At 37.0% G+C, this 27140-nt stretch overlaps 1 protein-coding gene across 10 annotated transcripts in view; it reads left to right on the top strand.

The window, feature by feature from the left end:
* Unc79 (unc-79 homolog (C. elegans)) overlaps nucleotides 1-27140 on the top strand; it is a 250138-nt gene that overhangs the window by 170445 nt on the left and 52553 nt on the right. For 6 of the 10 annotated variants that reach the window (XM_013517287.1, XM_013517282.1, XM_013517284.1 and 3 more), the window contains 8 exons: nucleotides 1848-1997; nucleotides 2577-3791; nucleotides 10889-10996; nucleotides 14513-14629; nucleotides 17112-17195; nucleotides 20326-20428; nucleotides 22661-22801; nucleotides 25815-25853. In XM_013517287.1, the coding sequence (XP_013372741.1) occupies nucleotides 1848-1997; nucleotides 2577-3791; nucleotides 10889-10996; nucleotides 14513-14629; nucleotides 17112-17195; nucleotides 20326-20428; nucleotides 22661-22801; nucleotides 25815-25853 (1957 nt within the window). The remainder of the gene's footprint in view (nucleotides 1-1847; nucleotides 1998-2576; nucleotides 3792-10888; nucleotides 10997-14512; nucleotides 14630-17111; nucleotides 17196-20325; nucleotides 20429-22660; nucleotides 22802-25814; nucleotides 25854-27140) is intronic. The other 4 variants (XM_013517286.1, XM_013517288.1, XM_013517285.1 and 1 more) reach the window with 3 other exon arrangements.

The raw sequence follows: 27140 nt of genomic DNA on the forward strand, positions 1-27140 counted from the left end.
AAGGTAACATCATTTATTCTAATCCTGGAAGAAAGCCAAGTGTCTGATGACCATTTAGAGTATTAATACAGCCCAAACTCATAGGAAGTATCTTGGTAGGAGGGATTGGAGCCAGTGTTACATTGTTTGTCTGTTGCTGAAAGAGCTAAGAATCTAGGTTGACTACAGACAAAAACTCTGAGAGGTAGCTTCTTTAAATTCTGGAATCATTCAGATCCTTCCTGAAGAATATCTGTCTACTAATTTAGCTTGTAGTCTTCAGGTAGCTGGGTAGGGGTACGTTCCATTAAATTGTGGGTGTTCTCAGTGTGTGCTTAGTGTTTGGGCTGATCTCAGGTGAACCTTTCTGCATAGAAGATGCCATCTTGCTGTTTTCCCATCTCTATCATTCATATTTTGAAAATTATTCCATGGTTATGTAATGGAAGTCTCAATAGCTATTTTCTCAAAAGCTATATATTTCAAAGAATTTTTTAAAAGGATAAACAGAGAAATAAAATAGATCATTTTTTTGCATTTCTCCAGAAACATGGGAATTTGATGGGCATTCTCATCTTTGTGGAAATTCACTGGGAGCTTTGTATCCATTTTGGTCAATAACATTTATTTTTTATTTGATTTAAAAAGATCACTATGGTTGTTTCATTTAACATTTACTGCTTTAGGTTTTATTTGTTTATAGAATTTTGTGCATTAGGATAGGATAGATCCTTAAAACTTAACACGTATTCCTCCTCTATGTTCAAGAAATCTTGAATAATCATAATCCCACCTGAGCCTCATCTTGTCATATATAGCTATAAACATAGGCCAAATATAATTTTAGTGATGTTCAACTCAGATAATAGGTTAATTCCATTTATTGTGGTACTAAAATGCATGTTAATATCCTTTTCTTTTGCTGCTTTGTACATGGTATTGGCCTTTCCAAAGGATGAAAGAAGAAAATTGGTTAAGTGTACTTTGTGAGTTGCAATGTAACAATTCTTTGCTCACTAATGTGTACTTAGGTTTATTTTTATTTAAAAGTGACCAAGTGGGGATAGAAGAAAGAACAAAGGTACAAGTTCAGTAGGTACCAAAAGTGAGCCATTTGTTTAAGGAGCCTTAAGACTGTAAAAGTTAAAGATTCTTTCTAGGATTCATGAGACCCATAACAGTTACACATGGTAAACACCTCAGAGAATAGTCTTACTTTAATAGGAAGAAATGTTATTTTCTGTTTTCCTTTTCCTTTGTTTACTCTTTCAGTCCATAATCATTTGTGGAGCTTTTGAGATGACAAGTGGCTTTTCTAAGCTTTTTCTGTGTGTTGTGTGTTTCATTACCACATGTAGAGTACAGTATTTTGCATTCACAAAGTATAAGGTGCATGTACTGTTAGGCTGTGTCTATGCCAGTTCCCATATCCCAGGAAGGCATATACTTTTTGGAAAGGGCAAAACCCAGTTATCTTGTTTAACTTCCCTTTGCAAAATTAGCCTGAAAATCCACTCAGGACAGGTAAATTCAAGTATTGTCACAAAATGCTGGACAAAGTAGCATCTATGTGTCATTCAGTTTTTAAGTCACTGGAAAAGTTTCCCCAGGAAAGCTCTATTGGACTATTGAGATGCCTCTCAAAAATGTTGCCAATTATCACATAAAAAATGATAGGCAATCTTATAATAGGTTGCTTTGTTTAACATATGGATATTCGGAAGCCTGGGTAAAAAGTCAACCCATCAGTAGACTTGAAGAAACCGTTCCAGACTGTTCCAGAATGCTTTCACTGAAATGCTTGTATAGACACAGCCTAAGAGAGAATAACCTCTTAAGTGTAATTTTGACTTTCTCTCCCCAATTAGAAGAAGATAGTGTTTTTGATGAATCTGATATTCATGATACACCTACTGGACCCTGCAATAAAGAGTCTCAAACTTTTTTTGCAAGATTGAAAAGGATAGGCGGCAGCAAAATGGTGAAATATCAGCCGGTTGAGATGAATGTTCAGAGAAGTATGAATTTTTTCTCTTAGTAATTTTATGCAGAAATGTTGTACTCTACCGTTTGTTTGGGGTGAAATCTTAATTTTATTATGTTACTACATATTTTGATATTGTTGATTTTATATATATGTATGCACAAACAGTATATATATATATACATTTATATATATACGTGAATTAACAGATACATCATTAATGTCATGATTGTCTTCAAGGGCCATTGCTTGATTTGATTTGTTGCAAAATGTTTGCTTCTCTTCCACACAATATGAATACAGTTTCCTAGATCTGCCTCAGCCAAAAAACGATCCCCTCTTCTACGCACAAATGAATAGAGCTGAGGAATTATCCCAAAGCTTGATTTTGGAGATCAGATCTTAAACTACCTTTGTGGTTTCTTTTATTCCAAAGTTTTCCAGTTTCTGAAATTAGAACGAACCTTATAAGAATTTGGCCAGAAAGTCAGTTTTCCATTCTGGTGGAGCTGGGATTGTGATTATGATTTATGCCAATAGTGTGCCCAAATATGAGGGGAAAGATGGTAAAATCTCCAAGTAAAATAGTACTAGCTTTTTCTGTTTTAATCAGGTGAAATAGAACTGGCTGAATATAGAGAAACGGGTGCATTACAAGACAGCATTCTCCACTGTGTGAGAGAAGAAAGCATTCAGAAAAAAAAGCTGCGCTCTTTAAAACAAAAATCTCTTGATATAGGGAATGCAGACTCCCTCTTGTTTACATTAGATGAGCATCGTAGAAAGTCTTGCATAGATCGGTGTGACATAGATAAGCCTCCTGCCCACGCTGCTTACATCACACAAAGACAAAATGACCACGGACGTTCTAGACAGAATTCTGCTACAAGGCCTGACACCATTGAAATACCTGAGAACCCAGCAATAGAAGGTTTTCAAGAAACCCGAAGGCCTGTAATACCAGAAGTTAGGTTAAACTGCATGGAGACGTTTGAGGTGAAAGTTGACTCTCCAGTGAAAGCGGCCCCTAAGGAGGATTTAGATCTGATAGATTTGTCCTCAGATTCAACATCCGGGCCTGAAAAACACTCCATACTCTCAACCTCAGACAGTGACTCTCTTATATTTGAACCTCTTCCACCTCTCAGAATTGTGGAGAGTGATGAAGAGGAAATGATGAACCAAGGAAGTGATGGCCCCTCTGGTAACAATGCTGCCTCTTCCCCCTCCACCCCGAGCCATCCCTCCATCCTCAGCCTCAGCACAACTCCTCTTGTGCAAGTAAGTGTGGAGGACTGTTCCAAAGACTTCTCCTCTAAGGACTCAGGAAATAATCAGTCAGCAGATAAGAAAGACTCTGCGCTCATATCTTTGGGAGATCCTACAGACTCAGAAGATTTGTCAAAACCAGAAGAACTGCGAGAGTTCTCCTCTGGCAGCCCACTAACACTTAAACAAAAGCGAGACCTCCTTCAGAAGTCATTTGCTCTCCCTGAGATGTCAGTGGATGATAATCCTGACTCTAGCACTGAGGAAGAGAAGCCTGGGCAAATGCCAACCTCAGGAGCAAAAACTGTACTTCTCAAAGTTCCTGAAGATGCTGAGAATCCAACAGAAAGTGAGAAACCTGATACTAGTGCCGAATCTGATACAGAACAGAATCCTGAAAGGAAGATGGAGGAGGATGGAGCTGAAGAATCAGAATTTAAGATTCAGATTGTTCCCAGGCAGAGGAAACAGAGAAAGATTGCTGTCAGTGCTATCCAGAGAGAGTACCTTGACATCTCCTTCAACATTCTAGACAAATTGGGAGAACAGAAAGATCCAGGTAAGCTCATCTCTGTTCTTTTTCCCAGCCTTACCTTCAAGTTTGTGCATCTTACTTGGTAGAGTTTTGGCAGAGAATATGCATCAAAATCACAATCTTATAATGTCAGGGTGTGACATTATAATCGCTTCATAACCACTCTGAATCCTTCCTGCTTACTAGAATATGGTGGATTCAGATGTGGTTCTACTGGCTCCATAAATGTTTCTGTGTTTGTTGTTTCTAAACTCTATAGTTAATTCTTGACTGTGCTTGGCAGCAACAGGCAATGGTTCATATCAGGATATTTCAAATGAAATTTTGGCCTATCTCAAACAGAAGCCATAAATTTGAACTCATTTTGCTTGTTTCCTTGCTCTATTATGATATAATCCAAAGGAGGAGCAAATGTGAAAGGCTAAAATAAAGCAAAGATACTTGAAATGATTAGGAACTGACTATATAATCATTTAGAATCTGCAATTGATTTACTAACCAAATATCAGGAACCAGAAACTACCAGTTACTATCTAGGCCCTACTCCACGGACACGATTTGTTGATGAAATTGGCAGAGCGCATGGATTTCTTGTCTCAAGCATCACTTCCTGTGATGAGACAGGAGACACTATTTCTTAGAATATAATGGTGGACTAATACTATACCTCATCCTAAAGTATAGTCTTCTGTGATACTGCAATACTGTTTGGACAGTGACACTTATTTTAGTATATTCATAGACTAGAGAACATTGAGAACCAGCAAAGACCTTACAGACCTGTCGTCTAGCCCTCTTTTTATACAAGAGGATTCTGAGGCTTAGAGGAGGTAATGATGTACTTTGTCCCAGATCAAACTGCTAGGTCTGTCCTCCCAATTCTAGTCCTACTTTATTCACTGCTTCGTCTTAAAGTAACTTCATGAGAATGTGCTTGGGCTCTTTTAGTTTGCTCTGGGTTGATAGGACAGAGCTGTGTATGTTATAGATGTTCTGTAAGAATCTGCTAACTGAACAACAGAGTATTTGGAGAGGGTCATGCTCTGGCAAGAGAGAGGGGAAAAAAGGTTCTGTACATAGCAAGAAAATATAAGAAAGTCTGGAAGATTTGAAAGGAAACCGGGATGCCTTTTTACTGTTTGGAGCCAGGAAAATTGCTGCATAAAGGTGAAGGTTAGCATTGGCCTAGAAACTATAGGGATTTGTAGGGTAGGATTTATAGGGCCCCAGGGTGGGCAAATAGGTTGTAGTGTGTGTTTGTGTCCATGTATTACCTACTTCATTCACCCTTAGGTCTGTTGCTCCCTGGCTACCAAGGAGGAAATTGTTTGTGTTTGTTTGTTTTTAAATTGTTTTTGAATTCATACATTTGATACTAGATCAAGGGAAAAGTATTTGACAGTTATAATAATGTGTTTTTTTAGTTTATTAGTATATGTGTGTAGCCATAATGTTTACATTTTTTGTGGGCAGTTGGTACATGTACACAACACATCTTAATTCTTTTTTCCAACCCTTTTCCTCACCCTCCCTCCCCCTCCACCTATCTCTTGATCACCTTTTTATTTTTGTACCTTTTTGTTTTGTATGTTTGTAGTACATAATGTTTACGTTCCTTGTGTGGAGTTGTATATGCAAATAACACATTCCAATTCTTTTTTTTTTTTTATCCCTTAGCCCTTTCTCACTCCTACCTCTCTCCATTTTTAAATATTTTATATTATTGTAATACTTTATATCTCTGTAGTGCTCTGCCTCCCACAGACACACAGATCTTCTGCCCTTCCCTCCTGGGCCCTGGAAGGAGGCCCCCATGGACTCAGAGAGAGTATGACTCAGATTTCTCTAGACTTTCTTGCCTCTCTCAGCAGGAGTGAGAGAGCCCCAGACACCTACCTCTCCTAATTGTTGCAGACTCACAGCCTTGCCTCTGCTAATTACCTGGAGCCTAGGACTAATGTTACTGTTCACTTTCTCTGTGTCAGTTTCTCTTTGTGAGACATCCCAGAGTGCTGGGTCACTCCTCATCTCCCTCTCTAAGATTTCCATAAGGCCTTACACACTTTCTGTTCTGAAGTTTTCTACCAATCTACCCCAATTCACAAGCAAGCTTGATCCTAGCCTGGGCAACTTAGTGATTTAGTGAGATCATGTCTCCAAAACAAAAAAAGAAGAAGAGGAGGAGGAAGAGAACAGGGAGAGGAAGGAAGGGAAAAAGGGGAGGAAGGGAAGGGGAAGGAAGAGGAGCTAGCTCAGAGAAAAACCCTGAGTTCAATTCCCAGTACCACAAACACATCCTTCCCCTATGTCCTCAGAAATTCAAGATCCTTCATGAACAAGATCCCTTCTATGTTCGCTCCCCCGTGATTATTTCGTTGCCTCTAATGGAAGCCCACCTCTCCCTAAAGATACTGCTTTCCTAACAGCCCTACCTTATTAGCCCTGGGCCAGCAGTTAGGCGTCTTTCTTGACCATCGTTTCCCCTTTCAGACCATTCCCTCTTTGTGTCTAAAAATTCCCAGTTGTGAATCTGCTGTCCTCTCACCATGCCACTCACAGTCTCATTGTTACACCATTGCTAAACCGGCTTTTTCTTATTTGCTGACAAATATGATTCCTAGGTCTTCTTACTCTTCCAAATTATTGCTGCCTTAATACTTGTTGATTTCAACATTAGTGACTCTTGTGGCAGTCTGGCTTTGCCTCTCAGTTCGTTGAATACATCTTCTCCAGGTTTTTTTTCCTCCACCTTAGCTCAACTATTTATTGCCATGGTCATATCACAGACCTTGTTATTACTAATAACCATAATCTTCTGATAGTCTTGATTCATTTCCTAGTCTCTGATTACCGTTCTCTCTCTTTTCTTATTTACTATACCATCTTTCAACAGCTTTTCCCTACTTCATGTCCTCTCTCCTCACTCATCTTAAATTTGAAGTTTAAGTATAATCTCTCCCTGCCTATACCTTTTGCTTTCTCAGATTTGTTTGACTAAACACAACTCTTGTCAAATCAAACTCTCTATTTACCAGTACGTGTACCTGTCAGATGAATATGACTAGAAAAAACACATAATGTAGACTTACTCATTTGAATTTCATGACCGTAAGCCTTCCCTGGGCCCTTAATGCCACCTAGCAGGCATACCATTTTCTTGATCCATATTTCTAGTCCCTCAAATGATGATTTGGTAGCTACTTTTCTCCCCAAACTTTCAATAATTTTTCCTATTTGATGTCATCAGAAAGAATTTCCACAGCCTTCCACCTCCTTCCTTTCAGCATCTGCATATATACACTCAGCCTTTTTTTTTCTGTGTTCCTGTCCAAGATCCTGTTTTGTCTGTATTTCCTGCAGTCTAGTCAAAGATATAAGTTCCCCAAATTCTCCACTCTTTCTCTTCCATTTTTTCTTTCTAAAGGACTCTTGACTTGAGCATAAAGACATAATCTTATTTCTCTCTGTTTATTAAAAACCAAACAAATGTTCTTTATCCTAATTCTCCCAACTATTATCACTATCTCCAATTTTCTCCCATTCTATTAATTCTAAAAGTCATTCTTATGAAGCTTTCACTCCCACTCCACCACCAAAACTGCACCTGTTAAGGTCACCAGGGACCTCTATTGCTGAATGCAATGGCCAACTCTTAGATCTTTTCCTCTGACATGTCTACAATATTTGATCTAGTTGATTGCTTGCATTTAACTTGGCTTTCAGAATTCTGTACTCTCTTGGTTTTCCTCTTATTCGGTGATCACTCCTTCTCAATCTCTTTTGCTGGTTCTCCTTTCTTCCCTAATGAAAGAGTCTGAGGTCTCTCTTCTTGATCATTTTCTCTACGGATGTTCACTTTCTTGGTGAACTTAGCTAGTCTTACAGATTTATGTATTGTTTGTATGCTGAAACAACAGCATACAGTTACCTATTGCTAATAATCATCAGCAGCATACAACAATAAGTATTTAGTTTATGAGTCCCATGGTCATCTTGGGATGAGCTAAACTAGGTTGGACTTAGCTGGGTGGCCAGGATCTGCTACTCATGCCTGCCAACCTCCTCTAGGCACCATGAGGCCTGGGAACATTTTCTCATGGTAATAATGGAGCCATAAGAGAGCAAACCCAAAGTACTTTTCAAGCCTTTGGTCACACTATCCTTGCATACATTTTGTTAACCAGGACAAACCACACGGATTAACTGAAGCCAAGAGGGGAAATGTACTGTGCCTCTTTATGGGGAGGAACTTGAAAAATCACACTGTGATTGGCATAAATTCAGGGAGTGAAGAACTGGGATCACATCTCTCAAATACTTCATGGGATGTATTCATAGTAAAAAATGTGTTGGTCATCTGAAATTAAAATTTAACTGAGAATTCTTTTTTATCTGGCAACCTTGATCTACCTTCAAAACATCCAGAATGTGACACCTTCTTAAAAGGTGTACATTGATTGATTGCTTCTACCCTGGTCTAAGCCACAAATATCTCTTACCTGACAACTCCTAAAACCTCCTAACTGGTCTCCCACCTTCTACCTTTATTGTTTTCCTGTCCTTTCAACACAATACCTACATGAGTCTGTCAAACATGAGATCATACGTTCTAGTGGCTCCTCATCTCTTTTACAGTAATATATCAAATTCTTTAAGTGCCCAGAAATCTCTACATCGTTCCTGTCCTCTTTAGTTGTCTTACTTCTCTTGCACTATTCTTTCCACAATGTTACTTCCCCACTGTTATCTCTTGCCATTTCTTGAATATTTCCTACATGTTCTTACTGTAAGGCCTTTATACCAGCTGTTCCCTCAATCTGGAACTGTCTGATAGCTGCTTGGCTCACTCCCTCTGTCCTTTTCAGTCAAACATCAGGCTCCCAATGAGACCAGCTCTGGACTATAACACACCTTTCTACCCCTACCTGGCATTTTGGTATCTTTTTTCTCTATATCTCTTCTACAAAGAATTGATCTTCTAACATACAATAATTTATTTACCTTTACACATATTATGGTCTGTCTCTCCCTACAACATTAAAGGCAATGTTTTTTGTCTGGTTTGTTCACTGATTCTATTCCAGTTGCTGGCAAATATCTGATGAATGAGTAGCATAATACTACATTTTGTGCATATCAGTGCACAAAACTTAGTACAAGCTTGTTAAGACAAGGAGATACCTAGGTTCAATTTTTTTTTTTTTTTTTTTTTTTGAGACAGCGTCTCACTCTGTAATTTAAACTGGGCTTGAACTCACTATGTAGCCCAGGCTGGCCTTGAACTTGCAGTGATCCTCCTGCCTCAGGCTCCCAAGCCCTGGGATTAAAGGCGTGCACTACCATGCCTGGCGTAGGTTCAAATTTTGTCTTAAACTGTATAGAAATAAAGGGCTTCATAACATGACTGAGAAAAGATTAAAGCATTTTAGTATACTAGTGATTGTTAATAATTTTCTTTCAGTAATGATGTTTAAGATTTTAGATACATCAGGGATTTTGATAATGTACCAAAAACTCCAAAAGTTGTAATAACCTTCTAAAGAATTCTTGAAAATTAGTTTTAAGTTTTCCCTTTCTAGTTTCTGGTGAGATTATTATGGCATAGTTGCAACACACATAGAGTAGCAGCAAATAAGGATAAGAGCAGTAATTAAGAATATTTTGGACTTATCATTTGGGAAGGACACAGAGAAAAAAAATACCTAAGCTTTAATATCATGATGAGTAAAATAGCAAAATTAGTAGTTATTTTATACTCTGTTAAGCAGGCTTGGGAAACTTTACAACAGTTATACTTTTCTATTATCAAGAAGTTATTAACATGGCAGCCATAGTTATTCAGAAAAACCTCTGAGAATAGAAAGTAAATGTTCCAAAATCAGCACTCAAAAATTTTCTTTCAGACCCCCACCTAGTGTCTTTTTTTTTTTTATTTCTGACAGTTTATCAGGCTTAATCAATTATAGCAGAGAATACTTAATTTGTATGTGCATAAGAATGTATAGTAGATTATTCTGTGGCAAGAAAAAACAATTAGCACTATGAAAAAGATGAGACAAAATATTTTTAAGTTTAACAACTTGAAGCTGTTTAGGGTAGGTATCCCTTATTGACACCACAGTGTCATAGTTGTAACTCCCAAGTCAGCAAGATGCTTAGTATACTCGTTGCCTAGTGCTGCTGATCACAGAAGATGTGTAAAGAAGTTTAGGAGGTTTGCTGTGACAAACCACTAAACTTTTCAGACAAGGACAGTGTGTAGTTACCTAGAATAACATGGGCCAGCTTGTTTTCCATTATTGATAGGCAAATATTATATGCAAGAAAAATTTCACCATCATCCATTACCTTTTTTTATTTGTTTGTTTTTGTTTTGTTTTTGTTTTTCTTCTGGTACCATGAGGAATTGAACTCATGACCTTGCGCTTACCAGGCAGGCGCTGTGCTACTGAGCTAAATCCCCAGCCCCTCCATTATCAAATAGGAGAAGGAACTGGTATAGTCTGTTTTTTGTTTAACTAATAAAATGTAATATCTGAGTATTTGATTTTACATTCAGTGCTTACCTTCTGGTTTAACAAATTTATAGCCATGTAAACAATTACATTATAGTGTGATAAGTTTGGAAAAGGTTAAGGACAAGGTGGCTATAATTACATAACAGGGCTACCCGGCCTGGTGTTTAACATTTTGGGAGGAAAATGGGGCCCTGGAAGCCTCCTTGGAAACAGAATTTTCTGTATGAATTGAGACATAAATGATGAGTAGGAAACTACCAGGCAAAGGTGGAAAAAGATAGGTGGAATGGAATATTTAAGCATCTTTAGGTGTTAGACGAAATATTCAGTATGGGAAGTTTAACCAACTAGTCAAGGATATGCATTGTGAACATTCTCAGCTTTAGCTCTGTAATCATGCTATCAGTCTCTAAGAGACATACCCATAGATGCAGAATGTAGTGCAGAATTGGCTCTCTATGGTATGTTATCCCTTTAATTATAGGGCCAGAAAGTACATAAAGATTTGAGCAAGTGTAATAGGCAAGAGGGAAAAAGATGGAAAAGCTTCTTGAACTTGCTTTTCCTAAGTGTCTGAGTTTTAAATAATGTTTCCATTTGTAGATCCCTCTACCAAAGGACTTTCAACTTTGGAAATGCCGCGAGAATCTTCATCGGCCCCTACATTAGAAGCAGGTGTGCCAGAAACAAGTAGTCATTCCTCAATATCAAGTAAGATTTCCTCTGGTGATCAGTTCACTTGTGCATTGATATTAGACACAATCTGATGCATTTCTTCCAATTTTTCAAGTTTGTTTTATTTTTTTCTTTTTTAAATGTTGTGTTAGCTCTTGGTGAAACTATGTTATATGCTCTGGGAGGCCTTGAGAAGTAACATGGCCCACTTTTGTCTAAATATTAAGTATCTGATTACTCATATGGTTACTGATTAGCCAAGAATCTTAATTTGGTGAAGAATAATCACTAAATTTCATCATTCAATAAAATAAAAGCCATCTATTACTAACCTGAACATAAAACATGATTCTGGTTATACAGCATATGCAAAGCACTGTCCATGGCAGGATTATACATGGAACATGTTTATTAAATTTGAGTCAATTCTAACATAGACATTTTTTCTAGGTTATCATATAATAAATGTATCATCTATCATAATATTACAGTCCTAACTGAATCTAGCATTTTTGGATTGAAAAATTAAGACAGTATTTATAGGCTCTATAGTTAAAACAGCATTTCATAGGCTCTATAGGAAGCTGTCATTTTGAAACTACCTGTTGTTGTGGGTCCTAGACTTTGTCTGCAAGAAGTTTGAATTCCACTGAGGTTTCATTAGGGTGTCACCTCTGTCAGTGGAATCAATAAGACTCAGCATGGGAAATTCTTAACAAGAAGGAGAGGCACATAAAGGTACAACTTGTGCAAACCTGTGTCACATGTGCTGACAAATTTTGTGTTCCATGTAGAGGCTAGCTGAGGAGCTAGTCAATTTTCATTTGACTACCTTTTGAAATGAGGAAAATCTTGAAAAGCCAAACAAAGATCTTAACATAAATGCTGGACTGGTAGTATGGAACATCATCACCATGTTCATCATTCATTCAGTTATGCATTCATTCATTCATTCATTCATTCAGGAATTATGTATTGTCTGCTGTGTGCCAGGCATTGTATTTAGCACTGAGAAAAAGTGAATAAATAAGATGCCCCTTGTTCTCAAGTTTACAGTCATAACAGTAACAATAGCTACCCTTTATTTGATACCTATCAAGTGCCAGGCACTGTGCTGAATGGCTTACAGCCATTGTTATCTGATCCAATCCTTATATCAGCACTGCATGACAGATTGTTGACCTCATTTTATAGATTGGGAAACTGAGATTCCAAGAGGCTAAAATGACTTGCATAACATCGTATAGTTACTAGTGATAAAGATAGGAGTTGATGCTAGGTCTGTTAAAACTTTTGAACCCAGGTTCTTTTTCAGTGTATCACACTGTCCAGGAATAGTTCAAAATCAATTGTAATAGAGATTATAGAAATTCTAAGAAGTAATTTCCAAGTAACACTTATTTGCCCTTTAGTAGCAAAGAATGGCTAGCTCCAAACCTGATTGTTCTTCTTTTATACAAAAATCTGTTTGATAACATGATAAAATGCCAAGATTTAAGTCCATGTACAGTACTAAAATCATGAAAACATATTTTCTCCAAGTCATCTAAAAACAGAAAGTGAATTCTAGTTATAATTTCAAGTGGATATAATTTTAGATACTCAGATAAATGTATCATAAAATAAATGTATCAAGCTCACCATGATCCCAAAGTCATGACTGAATATAGCCTTTTGGATTTAGTTTGTTAGTGCATCATTAGATTTCCACCTTTCCCCTCCTTGCCATTAAAAGCTGCACTTTCTACCTCTTGGAGACATAATGTCTGGTGCTTTAAAGGCTGAGCTAAACATTATAGATTTTTACTCTTAGAAATTCTGTTGTCTTTAGAAATAATCAAAGAGGCTGAGGATATAGTTTGGTGGTAGAGTGCTTACCAAGCATTGGTGTGGCCCTAGGTTTGATCCTCAGCACTAAAAAAACCCAACAAACAAATAAAAAAAGCAGAACAAAACTCAGAATTGGAGAAATTATTCTGTTACTGTTTTGAAATATTTGAATCTGTAAGAAGCTACTAATTTTTAAATTTTTTAACTCTAAAAAGTTTTTGTTTTTGAATTTTACTTAAAGTTATACTGTTCATAGATAGGTTCTTTTTTTTGTTGGTTTTTTTTCCAGTACTGGGAATCGAACTCATGACCTCGTGCTTGCCAGGCAGGCGCTGTGCCACTGAGCTAAATCCCCAGCCCCTATACTTTTCAGATAAGTCATAAAATTAAATTTTACCCATCAACAGCCAAAATCAGAGATGTTTAATGTTAGGTTGATTAGTCATTTCCCTGTTCAGTTAATATGGATTCCAAGACATATGAATTCCCATCATGCTCTTTTCTTTCTCAATGTGCTGATTATTTTGTAGCCAACCATGCCGTGACCACCATAAACCAAACAGCATGCTAATTACATTAGAAATAATGTTATAATTGATTTCACTTCACACCAAGTTGGTATCTTGGTACTACGCTTGTGAAACCTATGTATAACATTGAAGGTTTCCCAGTGGCCATACACTCATCCTGATTTCTACCATCCTTTTTTAGGGCATGCAGTTCGTAGCTTGGATTTCTGAAAGTGTTCTTATAAAAGAGAGAAAAACCACAAGTTGTCAAGTATCCAGGTGTTTGGAGCATGTAGAAACACACCTGCGATGCTCTATCTCTTGCACTGGGCTGATTGGTAGGGCTCAATGAGACTGCTCACAGGGAAATAGGAGATAAGGAGCTAGGCCGTTTTCTAGCTGACCAGTCTATACTGGCAGAGTGCTTTTTGTTGTTGTTGCTTTCTGGTTTGAAATGCTTATAATTCACTGGTGTGCTATTTGTCAATGCTTAACTGCAGGGTTGTTTTTTAAAATAAAGTTATGTTCTGGAATATTCTTATGGAATGCTATTTTACTCACATTTTTAAAATTGGTAGACAAAACCTCATACAGAGTTTGATAACAGTGTTGAATTTGGAGATGATATGTTTCGGTTTTAGAACCACTTCAGTTGCTGATTGATTCCAAGTAACATAATTTAATTTGCTTTAATTTCTGTCTCTAAAAACTGGGGTTGATATGTGTCATCCTACTTCAGAATACAGACACACACACACACATACACAGACACACACACACACACTCACACACATTCAGAGACCTCATGGGGATATGATGAAGATTGAAACTATGTATACACAAGCCCCACAGATGAAAGTTAAACTATAAATTCAAAATTGTATTTTCTATCTTAAATCCTTTATGGAATATGGAAGATATGTAAATAAAGTAAATGAGAATAATCATACTTCATTCAGTTATAACTGGGGAACTGGAGAAACTACAGGCTTAGATCACTGTTAAAGGGCACTGTTATTATCTCTGCAGAGTAAAGGAAAACATTTGGAACAGTACAGACCTTAGTTTTTCACTTGGCTAGAAGCATATCATTTACCAAAAATTATGAATAGCTAATGAATATATAATTAAGATTCATATGGATGTGTAGAGCCTTTGTGTGCTATGGAAATTTATTTCCCCTAGTAATCATCTCCTAATTTCCTTCATATAGCTCAGTATAGGCAGATGAAAAGGGGATCCCTGGGAGTTCTGACAATGAGCCAGTTAATGAAGCGACAGCTGGAACATCAGTCTAGCGCCCCCCATAACATCAGCAACTGGGACACTGGTGGGTCAAGCTTTTTCTTCTTGTTTTACCTTGCAGGTTAGCTAATGCCACTTTATCTGTGTCCACTCTGCTCCCTTGTTCAGGAATAAATGTTCTCTCATATTCTTTGGTTCAAATACTTTCAAAAACTAAAGTAATTAATAAATCTATTTAAACTTTCCAAATGTTCCAGAGCAAGCTGTTCTTCCATCTAGGCTGGTCCAACTCTTTTTCCTCTAAAACCTGATTCTAGATCTTAGGTTATTGGTCTGGGGAGGAGGGAACGGAACTATGACTTCACGATGTCATTTAAAAAAAACACACACCAGGTACCAGCATTCTTTTATAAATTTAAAGTACCAAAAATAAGGGAGTATTAATAGTAATGATAATAATTAATAATAATAATAATAATAATAATAAATGTCAGCTTAGTGAAGTCATGATCTGCCAGTAGGTTTGGGAATATGAGTTCTGTGTTTTAGCCAGCAGGGTCACCAGGTTGCAGCCACACACCCTCATGCTCATAAGATGGAATTGCATCTAACCTCAGTTTTAAAGTAAGAACTGACTGACATGACATGTCTATTTTAAACATGATCACTGCATTTTCTAAATTTTGTTACCACATTCTGCACATTGTGTGTGCCTTTTCAAGCCAGTAGTACTATCACAGTCCTCTTTTAAGTGCTTTCCTTTCCTTTTTTTTTTTTTTTTAATTAAATGGGTCATTTGAGATAACAAGGTTATATATGTAAATGTACTCTGAAGCATCCATGTCCTATGAAAATGTAAGGGTTTATTATTGTGATATGCTCAGGGAAAACATGTGGACTCATTACTGTGGTTATTAGTATTTTGTGGTTATGGTTTTATGAGATTATTTCAATATTGTTCCTTAAGATTAGGAATTACAATGTCCACAAAACAAAAATCTTGATATTCTTTTATTTTTTGAAATCATACTATTCATATATATATATTCATATATATCATCTTATTTACCCTCATTATTCTTTGAAAACAAAGAGCCCATCTAGTTAACTAAATCTCACATACCACACCCAAGTCCATATGTAATCATTTCCATTATCCTGCACTTTTTAAGTTTAACATTTTATAGATATGGTGTTTTCTCTGTGTAGTGATATGCAGCAGTAAACTGTAAACTGCCAAAAGCGAACAGGCAAGGGACAGAAGAAAAAAGATGCTGGATAGCTAACCTCAAGAATTTGTTTGGTTTGGGTGAAGTCTTTCTATCCATAGCAAAGAGGTCTGTGTTTCTCTCTTTACTGATGAAAGCTTTTGATTAGCTATGCCTCTGGCGTTAAATGCCCTAGTTAACTTGGGGGATTTGGAGATTATTTTACCACATTATTGTAATAAGTTGCTCAGCCTAAACTATTTCAGTTCTGACTACAATTACTACCTAGTTTCATAGACTTAGGGCAGTTGTAGAATGATCAGGTTGACTGATTTTAACTTCCAATCTGAATATTATCTACAAAAACCTACATAATGCCAAATAACCCATTTAACTGAATTTTTCACTTTTAACCAGACTTCAGCCTTGTTTATGTCACTGGTTTCTTATTCAATATTTTCCATTTACATGCTGTCTGAATTTCTTTCACCTGAGTTTTCTTGGGCTTGTTTCCATCTTTCAACTTGGTTCTCTAATCCCAAATCCTACTAGAACTTCATATTCTTATTTTTTTATTAGTGTTATAAGAAGTACTTCCCATGTTTAAGCCCAGAAGAAGAGTCTATGAATGTGTAACATGATGTCAGGTCCATGCCACCTTAAACCACACATGTTGACTCGGCAACTCGCTGGTCCCCACAAGAAGAAATCTGGTCAATTGGACACACTGAGAAAGGCAGCCTAAAATATGGGTCATGACGAGAGTCACTTCAGCATGCACCAGCTCACTTAGTGCACCTGCTTCTGCTCCATTGTTTGCATCTAGTTGATTTGCTTATTTGCCTATTGCTTCATGTAAACTTCCTGAAGTACCCCTCCTCCATTTCTGCTTCTGGCCCTTTATTCCTGTTCTCCATCTCAGCACCAAATGATGTCACTTCCTTCTACCAGGTCCACATGTTTTCTGTATCACCTTCCTGATCATTACCCAAAATTATCACTTTTGTACTTACTGATTTGCTTAGAACACCTCTTTCATGGCCATGAGGTTGGCCTCTCATTTCATACTAGAAGATACAGGATTTGCACTTTTTTGAGGTGGGCTGGGATCTGGACTTTTTTTGGATAGTTTTGGTTACTCTCCTGCTTTCAGATGCATTTCTTTAACTGAATGCCAAGTTTGTAGAAAAACATCAAACAATCCTACCCTAAAATCTAGGATGTATCATTTAAGTGTTAATAATCAATAATAACAATAACCAAAACATGGCCCCAAGAGATTACTGGTTGTATTCATTGTCCCTGTGAATTCTACTAAACTGACCACATTGAAGACTGAAATGTTCTATTTATCCACAGAACAGATACAGCCTGGGAAACGCCAGTGTAATGTGCCAGTGTGCCTAAATCCTGATCTGGAGGGACAACCATTGAGAATGAGAGGTTGGTTGAGTTTCAGAATTTCAGACTGTAAAAGCTGAGAAACTATGTGTCCATCACTGAGTCACCAGCAGATGCTGAAACTTCTTAATCAGCAGGTTCCTCAAGTGGTCCAGGGAATGGGAATGTGTGACATCTCATCCTTGAACATAACTAACAGAAGATTCTTCCTTATAGTGGCTTTCTAATCTTTTGAGCCACACAAAACAAAACTGGTATCTCTTACATTATTTTTTTCACATTTGAAAATAGCAAAATAATAGTTGCTTATTCCCTCCAGTTTCTAAGCCAGATATTCCTGCATCCTTCAGCATTCCTTCTAACACATATCAACTTTCCATGTCACTCCTTTTCTACTTTCCTGAGCATTGTCCAGTTTGTCTATATGTCTTCTAGAATGCTGAAATCATAGGTGAGCAGCTTCTTTTCAGCTATCTGAGGTGTATAAGGAAAATATAACCCTTATGCTGCACATAAGAGCAAGCTGAGCAATAAGTCTGTGGTAAGCTTACAAAAAAAATTATTTTTAGAATTCAGAAAACAAATTAACCTATCATTGGTAAAAAAAAAAAAAAAACCTCACAAAAAGAACTATGACATCTCATAATTAGTCCCTTAAATAAAGCAGGCCTGTATCAGCTTGCCTAACACTTCTTTAGCAGTGAGTAGTAGTTTTAGCCTCTGTGTCAGGTAAGACTCTTTTCATCTGTGGGGCTAGGAAAAAAAAAATTAAATAAGAGCCTGGGTGGTTGAATAAATTTTTGATGCTTGTTTATGATCTAGTGACTCAGTAGCAGCAAAAGTGGTCTGTGGCAAGATTAGCAAAGGATAGCAAGTCAGTCTCTTTCATGGTAAACAGTACTGAGTGCATTGGTACAACTGGGTAATTGATGTGTGCATCTGTGCTTTAAGACACACACTCACATTTTATAGTTTCTTCTGTCTCCAAGATTCCCAGAGGGGCTTTAATCAACATCTTCAGCTTTGAAATTGGGCTTTGGAGGTGGTCCCATCCTTATTCAAATTTCTTACACCCTCTGTTTCTGCTTCTAATTCCATACAGAGGACAATGCATACTCAGGAGGGAAACCAGTAGGTGTGGCCTCAGAAGTGTTGGCAGCAACTGGGTGATAGGAGGAGGAGCCTCGTTTAACTCTGCAGACTTGGTTGTGACTCAGCTACAGCAAAAAATAGCTGATGTCTAGCTTCCTTTTTTGCATTTCCCACCTTGTACATTACTCTTTGTTCTCACTTCAATAGCAAGACTCAGGAATCCACTGATTCAGCTAATGTAGCCCTATAATACTCCCAGTAAGTTAATCTGTATGCTTCTATAGCTGCCTATGACAAATATTTCACTGGACATTCTGTTCTATCACATGGAAAAAGCGGCACAATGCTACTGTCAAAAATATTTCTTCCTTTGATAATCATTGTTTTGAAACCACCAAAATGACTGAGTCCTTCTCTTTTCTTGACTTTAGTTGTGATTACTATAATAGTAGAAACTGGCAATTATCTTCTGATAGTCTTGACCTAGAGTTGTTTTTGAAATCACTTTCTTATGTTTCTAGTAAGACTGTATATGTATCACCATATACATTACAGGGTGAAATTTTCCACTTTTAGAGGCATTTTGGCATCTAATTGACATGGTCTGTCAGTGTTCCATAAATGTGGAGTACTGTATTTGAATTTCCTGTGCTTTGGTTTCTTTAGGCAACTTTATGTCTTTTATCTTAGCCTACTTCTTGCCTTTTCCACTGTTAATCAAGTTATATGTAGGCTTACAATACTCAAAGCAACATCTTTATGAAAGAATCAGAGGTCTTGGTTAATTATACACTTGGGTATACTTAAGAAAGAATGTTATCTCAAAGACAGCCAACAAACGTAGTAAAATTTGCATTCTATTTGGGAGTTTAGGAAGAGATATAAAGATATTTTCAGATAATTTTCCTTGGGGGTTTGCAGATTTACTCAAAAATACATTTAATTTTTATTCAGGCAAAGGGCTTTATAGTATGGAAGGAACTTGATATTTTTGAAAACTTTAATACCATTTTTTCAAAAATGGTAAGATTGAAAGACAGTGCCCACTTGGCTAAGTTTCTAAAAATTAAATTTGATACCTTTAGAAATAAATTCTATAAATTATTATCATTCTATTTAAGAAGAGAACATAGTTTTTTAAAGCACAAACTTATCAACTCCTTGAAAAACGGATTATTTAATGATTTTTTTTCTGACTTCTGTCAAGTTTGAAGAATTCAGTCTCAGTTATTATTTTGTAGAACAGAGCATTGTTGTGGATTGTCACTTTGGGATTCTTCTCAGATGCCTCATCTGCACAGTGCCCAGAGAATCTGTCCAGCACTGATGGACGTCTTAATGGAGGACACTCTTCCAACTCTCCACATACGCTCATCACCAGGGGCTGTTGCTAAAATTTCTGCCTCAGACTTCTTTGACAAAATCAAAACCTAAAGTTTTAAACACTGTGGTGTTGACTGGCTGAAATGGAGTAAGCTGTGAAGTAGTATCTTCGTAACACTCATGTTTCATTCATAAATACTTCAGTTGGAAAACTGAAGTCTTTTTGCTTTGGCACATATAATTCCCCAAATGGAAAACTGCGCTGATATTTCTAAACTCAGATGTCGCCCTTTGCTGTGTGTGTGAAGTTCTGTGATCTTATTCCCTTCCCAAATTAACAACCTTTCAATATTGAAAAACACTTGTGCTTTAGAATTGCATCATGTGGGTATCTTCTACTTATGCCTAGCAAATAAGGGTGTAATAGATTTTAGGAGTACCTTCAACTGGATTACTCCTTAGATTATCATGTTTGTCCTAGTATCTTGTTGGAACATCTGAACCCTTTCTGATTTTTTGAAAGTCAAAGAGCAAAGGAGAAGTAGATTTGTAACTCTTAAAATCATAGAAGCAGAAACCAATCATAATCTTTCTTGACTTCATTTTACCATTGAGGGCTTTTCACAATACAGTTGTGATGTCCAAATCATGGTCCTGTGAATGTGATTCCTGGAAAGTTTATAAGAGCAGAATGGGTCCTCTCCTAGAACAAGAACCTGCTTTTTATTCACCGGTTGTCTCTTTGACACTTACCCAGGTGCCACTAAATCCAGCCTTCTCTCAGCACCCAGCATAGTGAGTATGTTTGTGCCTGCACCCGAAGAATTTACTGATGAGCAGCCAACGGTGATGACGGACAAGTAAGCTCACGTAGTTTTTTTTTCACCATGTTTACAGGATTAGAGTTTGGTCAGCAGGGCTGTGAGAATGTATCAGAGAAAGTATGCTTTACTTTTAATTCATAATTTGTTCTTCAAAAGGCTATAGCTGTAAGTGTTGGTATGCATTTATGGTTTTAGGAATGCTGTATTATATGAGCAACTTTTCTTTGTGCTTAGGCATTTTTACTTGGACAAATGCGAATGATATCACTTACCTATCCACAGCAGTAATTAATTTTACACCAATAAAATCCACTAGAAACTTCAGGTTTTCAGATTGAGAATAAGGATGAGGTTTCATTCTGAGAATAAGGATGAGATTTCATTCTTATCTCATCCTGCCTCAGAACCATTCTCTGAATCTCACACTAATTATGTCATCTTTCAGCTTGACAGCCTCCAGTAGTCCCAGATTTCTTCTAGGATAAAGTACAAATGCTGTAGCTTATTAGATAAGGCCCTTTAGCTTGTAAATAAATGTACCACTCCTCACCAGGAGGTCTTTCCCTAGCCTCTCACCTTTTCTAGAACATTCCTGATGTGTTCTCTCTTCTGTAACTTCATCAATGTCCTTGTCTTTGTACTTTCTCTTCCTGAGGAATGTGAACTATTCATGCTTCAAGACTTAGTTGCAGGCAGGGTTTCCCTGATTCCACTAGGCAGAATTAATCATGCCATTCTCCAACTTCTTGTAGCATATGGTACATGTCTATTCTAGCACTTACCACATTGTATTTATTGTTTAAGAATACATGTACATGTTCTTTAATGGACTGTGAGTTCCTTAAGGACCAGGACGTTTTCTTCTCTATTTTATACTGTAAGCTCCCTGTATATTACTGGGCACATAATCCACTGTAAGCTCCCTGTATAATTAATGGGCACATAATCCTTGTTCAGTGAGTAAGATGAAAAATAAAACTTACAGGATCTCAAGTTTGGGGAGACCTCCTTGGATTAGAAAGGATTCCTGAAAAAGGCAACTCAAATGACAACTTGAGTAGTCTTCTGATAAACAGAGAGGAAAGGAAGATGCAAGGGACTGGTATGAGTATCCATGTAGTTGGCCACCCATCACTCACTCAGTAATGAGCTGGTGGGCATTACTGTAGAAGCGAAGGTGCCTATCTTATACAGCTGCCTTGAAATGTTCACACTGGGAGCTGTGAGTTACCTGTGAGGGCTCTGCTTGGCCGCTCCTTTAGTATAATTTCCCTATTTTATGTTCTCCTGATCCCAAGTCCCAGTCTTTCCTAGTTGTGTTTACAGGCACTTCCAGTGTCCTTTTCTACCTAGAAATGTAAATTCTATATGTGAAAAAAACCAATTTGTAAGAAAATTTTTTATCTTTTTTTGGCTTACATTTAGGAGTTTTTCAGATGGAATGGTCACAGTAGCAATTACAGCTTTAGCTCCTTTTCTACTCCTAGATTTTTCACTTTATAAAACTGCTCATTTTATAAAGCTGGTGTTGGGTGCCAGGGATGTAGCTCAGTGGTATAAGCACCTGCCTGGCAAGCGCAAGGTCCTGAGTTCGATTCCTGGTACCAAAACAAAAAAAATATAAAGCTGGTGTCAGTTGAGCTGAATTAGGTGGAACCTACATTAGGATACTCGAAAGAGAAAAGAATTGTAACTTACTTAAAAGCAGAAACCATTGTTTGTGTTTTTACACATTATGCCCAGTAGGGCCGGTAAATTCATAAAACTGATCTAAATGAGAGAAGAGACTCAATTCCAGACTGCCCAGGATTTCTAGAGCTTACTACAGTTCCCTGTCAAGAGAACATTATTGTTCCACAAATGGAACATTTTTAGAGGAAAATTTCTATTTGTGCCTAGTAAGTTTTCATTTTTAATTTTAATAAACGACAAACTGTCTAGTTATTGACTGTTCCTTGTCATAATTTCATGTGCTTAAAATCCCAGAATCTTTCCACCATTATAGTCCATCTGATGCTCATTCTAAAAGTGAGCAATGACTCATATGTAACCAAATGTTTGTCAATCGAAAGAGTGTATTCAGAAATCAAAGAAATTTTCACAATCTCTCTCTGAGTCTATGATGATGGTAACTCTGCAGTCTGTGACCTACTGCTAGAGTGGGACAACTGTCTTCCTTCTGGGGACTTTTTCAAGACTCATGGTTACATGCCATATTGGAAATCATAATTGGCTTTTAAAGAGTGCATTCCTCTCTTTTCCTTGCAGATGCCATGACTGTGGAGCTATTCTTGAAGAATATGATGAAGAAACCCTTGGGCTGGCCATTGTGGTGCTTTCCACATTCATTCATCTGAGCCCAGATCTAGCAGCTCCGCTGTTGCTCGATATAATGCAGTCTGTGGGAAGGTGAATGTCAGCTTTTGTTTTGCTTTGGTAGGGAACAACCTTACTTAAATGAAAACCACCAGTTCAAAACTGAAACAGTCAGTCACCTTCTACAGGCTTGTGGTACATGTTGTGAGATCAATTCAGACTTGTTTAAAAAACTGAGTGGACTGATCTTTTGATTGAATTCCCCAGCTGTGCAGGGTCATGTGTCTTAGCATCGGAGTAAAGTTAGAGGATGCTGCACTGAGAATACTCTATTGTTTATTCAGGTTACTGTTCTCTATTATGATATGAGCTAATGTATATACCAGTGCATAGAACTGTCCGTAATGCATGGTGAGCATTAACCATTATTATTGTCATTACTGCTATCATCATCTCTCCTACCAGTTTTGAGACAGATTCAGGAGACATTTTGTAATCTTACTTAACTATGCAATTTAGAGATTATGTGAAGGAATAAATATAAATACAGCAGTTTCACATTTCTGATTCAAATGAAGGCACACATTTTAGGAATACGTGCTTCTGTAAACAAAATTCTCTTTACTAGACAGACATCAGAAGATAGATGATGTATTTCATGAATATGAATAGTTTCAGTTCAGTAATGAACTGAACACAATCTGTAGGAAGAGAATGAGTTAAATTCTGCATGGATTCATGAAGTTTCTAACCTGTACTAGCACTGCTAGGTGCTTTGGACCACAAGCATAAAGACCTAGCTCCTGCCTTCAAGTAGTCTGTGGCTTAGATGTTGCAGAGGATGTTATGTGTGAAATCACTGAGTGCTCATAGAAGGTAGGGCATGATTAAGTGCTGTAATGAGTGTGCCACAGAAGTTCAGAACGGAAAAGGTTTCTTAGAGGCATTCTACATGGAAGGAGGTAGGACAAGAACTGGATTCTGCAAATTCCTGCCATTTGAAGGAGGGAAAGAGAATGAGTCTTAATGGAGCTAGAATATAACTAAAAGAAATACTGATTTCAAGTTAAGAGTAAAGCAGTAAAAACTTGACCCTGAAAATATGTGATCTCATTATCTTCACTAATTTTTTTTGTCTTAGAATCATATAGTTGAGACAATATAAAGTTAGTTATAACCATTCCACTTCTAATCTTCAAAATAGTCAGCATGCAAAGGAAATGACGAATATGGGGATGTGGAGAAACAAAAAAGATGAATTAATTCATTTAAGCCCTTGATTTTGAAGTCTTAGTAATGGTAAACAAATGTATCAGCTTTCAGCAGTATTTATGGAGTTGAGGGTGTTTATTAATGCTGGCTCACAATTCCTATATCACTACTTTTTTGGTTTGATCTGTTATCATTTTCTTGTTAAGTTAGAAGATAATATATTAGTTAGCTTTCCTGTTGCTGGGGCATATTACTCAAACCCACAACTTAAAGGAGGTGAGTTTAATTATAGTTTAAGTGATTCAGTCTGTGATTGGCTGACTCCAAGATAGAAACGTCAGGGTAGAAGGGTATGGTGCAGGACAGTCGTTCACTGCATGGCAGCCAAGAAGCAGAAAAAGGAGGAGCTGGAGTGGGAGATATACCCTCTAAAACCCCCACAGTGACACACCTTTTCTAACCAGCCCTACCTCCTAACAGCACATTTAGCTATGGGCTCATTAGTGGATTAATCCACTGATAACAGATATAAAGATATAACAATATAGAGAGGAGACTGTTTTCATTTTTTGTTTGGTTTAATGTAAAAAAAGAATAATCCATGTTCAAGCACTGGCAAAGTTTACGATGGAAACACATGAGCTTGGAAGAAAAACAAGGAAAATCAGTAACAGATATGCTTTTGCATATTTACATATAACTATATTTAAATATTTGTCTTCTTTGAGAAGGGGGAAGCATTTAATGCAAATTGCCATGATTCTTAGCAACCTTAATTACCAAAGCTGCCAAGAACACAGATCCAGCAGTCCCCTAATTCAGGGCTCCCTCGTGCCTCAATTACACTGTGAAAACAGATGAGGTTATGTGAATTTATGAGCACTTGATTAATTTATGCTAGTTACAAACACAGACACTATTCTCAGTGTGTTGTAAGAGTCTGCAAACTCTTTCCTTTATCACTTAAGTTTTTCCATGTGATTTCATATATTGTTCTCTACTTGGAAGCCTCTTAAACTCTATCTTATTTTCTAGGTAAATCCTTTAAAGTAATATTTCCCATACCTTAATGACTGTTTAGTTCTTTTGCCAACATTTATTTATTCATTATAAAGAAGCAGTATAAGAGGGAACACAACCAAAGCAACTGGAAATGGTGTCTGGTGTCAGTGACTGCAGGAGTTCCTTTCCAAAGCATTGTTGGCTCAGCTGATTCTTGTAGTCATATGAAAGCACATAAAGTGATAGCATTCTTCTTATTGGTTGCTTCAGTGTCTTACTGATTAAGGTATATTCTTCTAAATCTACCAATTTTGTACATTCTCTTTCTATATAATGACCTCTGAATCGTTGCCATGCATACAGAGACATATAATTATACATTTCAAAATTGCATGTTATATATTGATTACTTAATCTAATATACTATGTTTCCCTTCTTAATATAACAGATTTTCCTTCTCATCATTTCAATTCAGCAGCTAGCTGACAAATACCTTCATTATTATTTTACTATCTTATAGAGGTTCTTACAGTTTGTGGTTTGTAGGTTTCAGAGGCTGGAGACAAAGAAATGAATCTGAGTTGCATTACTACAGGGATGGACTGGATGATTCTGGCATCTAACTAATCTGATTATGAAGGCCATTTTGTAGTTTGGCTGGGTGACAGAAAACCAATTTTAATTGCATAACACTGATGGAAAAATCTGACTTGACACAGAAGGCAGGGTTCAAAGAGTGTATTAAATATAACCTAAGGAACATTTCCTGGTCAAAGGAATTGTCAAGAGTTATATATGTCACCTCATCTAAGCATGAACCACAAAAAGTCCTACCTCAATACTAATAAAAACCTAAGATATTCATGTGACTTTGTTTACTTTATTTCCTAGATTGGCATCCAGCACTACCTTTTCTAATCAAGCAGAAAGGTAAGGTCCTAAGTGGGTCCAAATCTCACTTTTTTTTTTACCTCCTGTGCATGTTTATCTCGTTTCTAAAACAGAAGTGTATATTCAGTGGAAGGGCTATAGTTGGTCTCAGTTGTAACTCCAGAGAGCATTAGTTATTTGATTTACATTTATGCCTTTATTTATTCATGCACTCATTTTAGTCAATAAGTACTTCTAAGCCCACCTTGTATAAGATACTTGTTTTAATTAGGAACAAACTTATATGATTCCCACCAATATAGGGCATGATGTCCACTTGGGAGACAAATGTGAAATATTCACACAAATTTGTAATTGTAAACTGTGCTAAGTACTATGAAGAAAAATAATTATACAGAGATTTATGTAACAATTCATTTGACAAGTTTTTATGGAGTTACTACGTGGATACTGAGGATATAGTGGTTAACAAAAAGGCAAATCCTGGCTTTCATGAAATTTATATTCCAGTCGAAGAGAGAGATCAAGCAAATTACCCAACAAGAAAATTGACAACATAATTTTATAACATTTAGTGCTAAGCACTGTGAAAATTAATCAAGACCAGGTGATAGGGACAGGAGGTGGTGTTTTAACTATAATGGTCAAAGACAGCCTTTCGGAGGAAATGCTTTTGAACAAAACCTGAATTAAATGAAAGAACTATGCAGCAATTTATGGAAAAAACCAACCCAGGCAGAGGGAACAGCAAAGGCTTCAACTCAGGAAAATGCATGATGTACTCAGTGAACAGACCAATGTGGCTACAATATAATAGATATTGTGAAACGGGAAGAAATTGTTCAAAAGGAAAGAAGAACTACGGTGGGGGAAGGGGAAAAGGAAGGAAGGGAAAAGGTTAAAAAATAAAATAGAAACAAAGCTTTGTAAATAGGGAAGGGAAGATGGATTAAAGGGAGGAGAGGGGATTGGGAAAAATGGAGAAATCAGAAAATATCATATACAGGTACAAATGCCCTATGATGAATATGATCATTATGTGTATCTAAAATGTACCAATAAACTTAATTATAAAAAAAGAAGGGCGGGAAATGAGATAGACAAGGTAGTGAAGAGCCAAGCCAGGTAGAGACTGATAGATTATTATAAGGAGTTGAGCTCTTACTGAATGAAACGGGGAGCCACTGGAGCAAGAAGCAACATGCTTTACCCCGTGATTTGAAAGGATCATTCTCCCGTCAAAATCACAGACTCAAAAAATGCAATGGTGGTTGCCAGTGGCTGGGGGTTGGGAGATAGGGAATTATTTAATCAATGGGCATAAAA

The sequence above is a fragment of the Chinchilla lanigera genome, unplaced genomic scaffold (assembly GCF_000276665.1).
Source record: "Chinchilla lanigera isolate Chin_1 unplaced genomic scaffold, ChiLan1.0 scaffold00037, whole genome shotgun sequence".
NCBI lineage: Eukaryota > Metazoa > Chordata > Mammalia > Rodentia > Chinchillidae > Chinchilla > Chinchilla lanigera.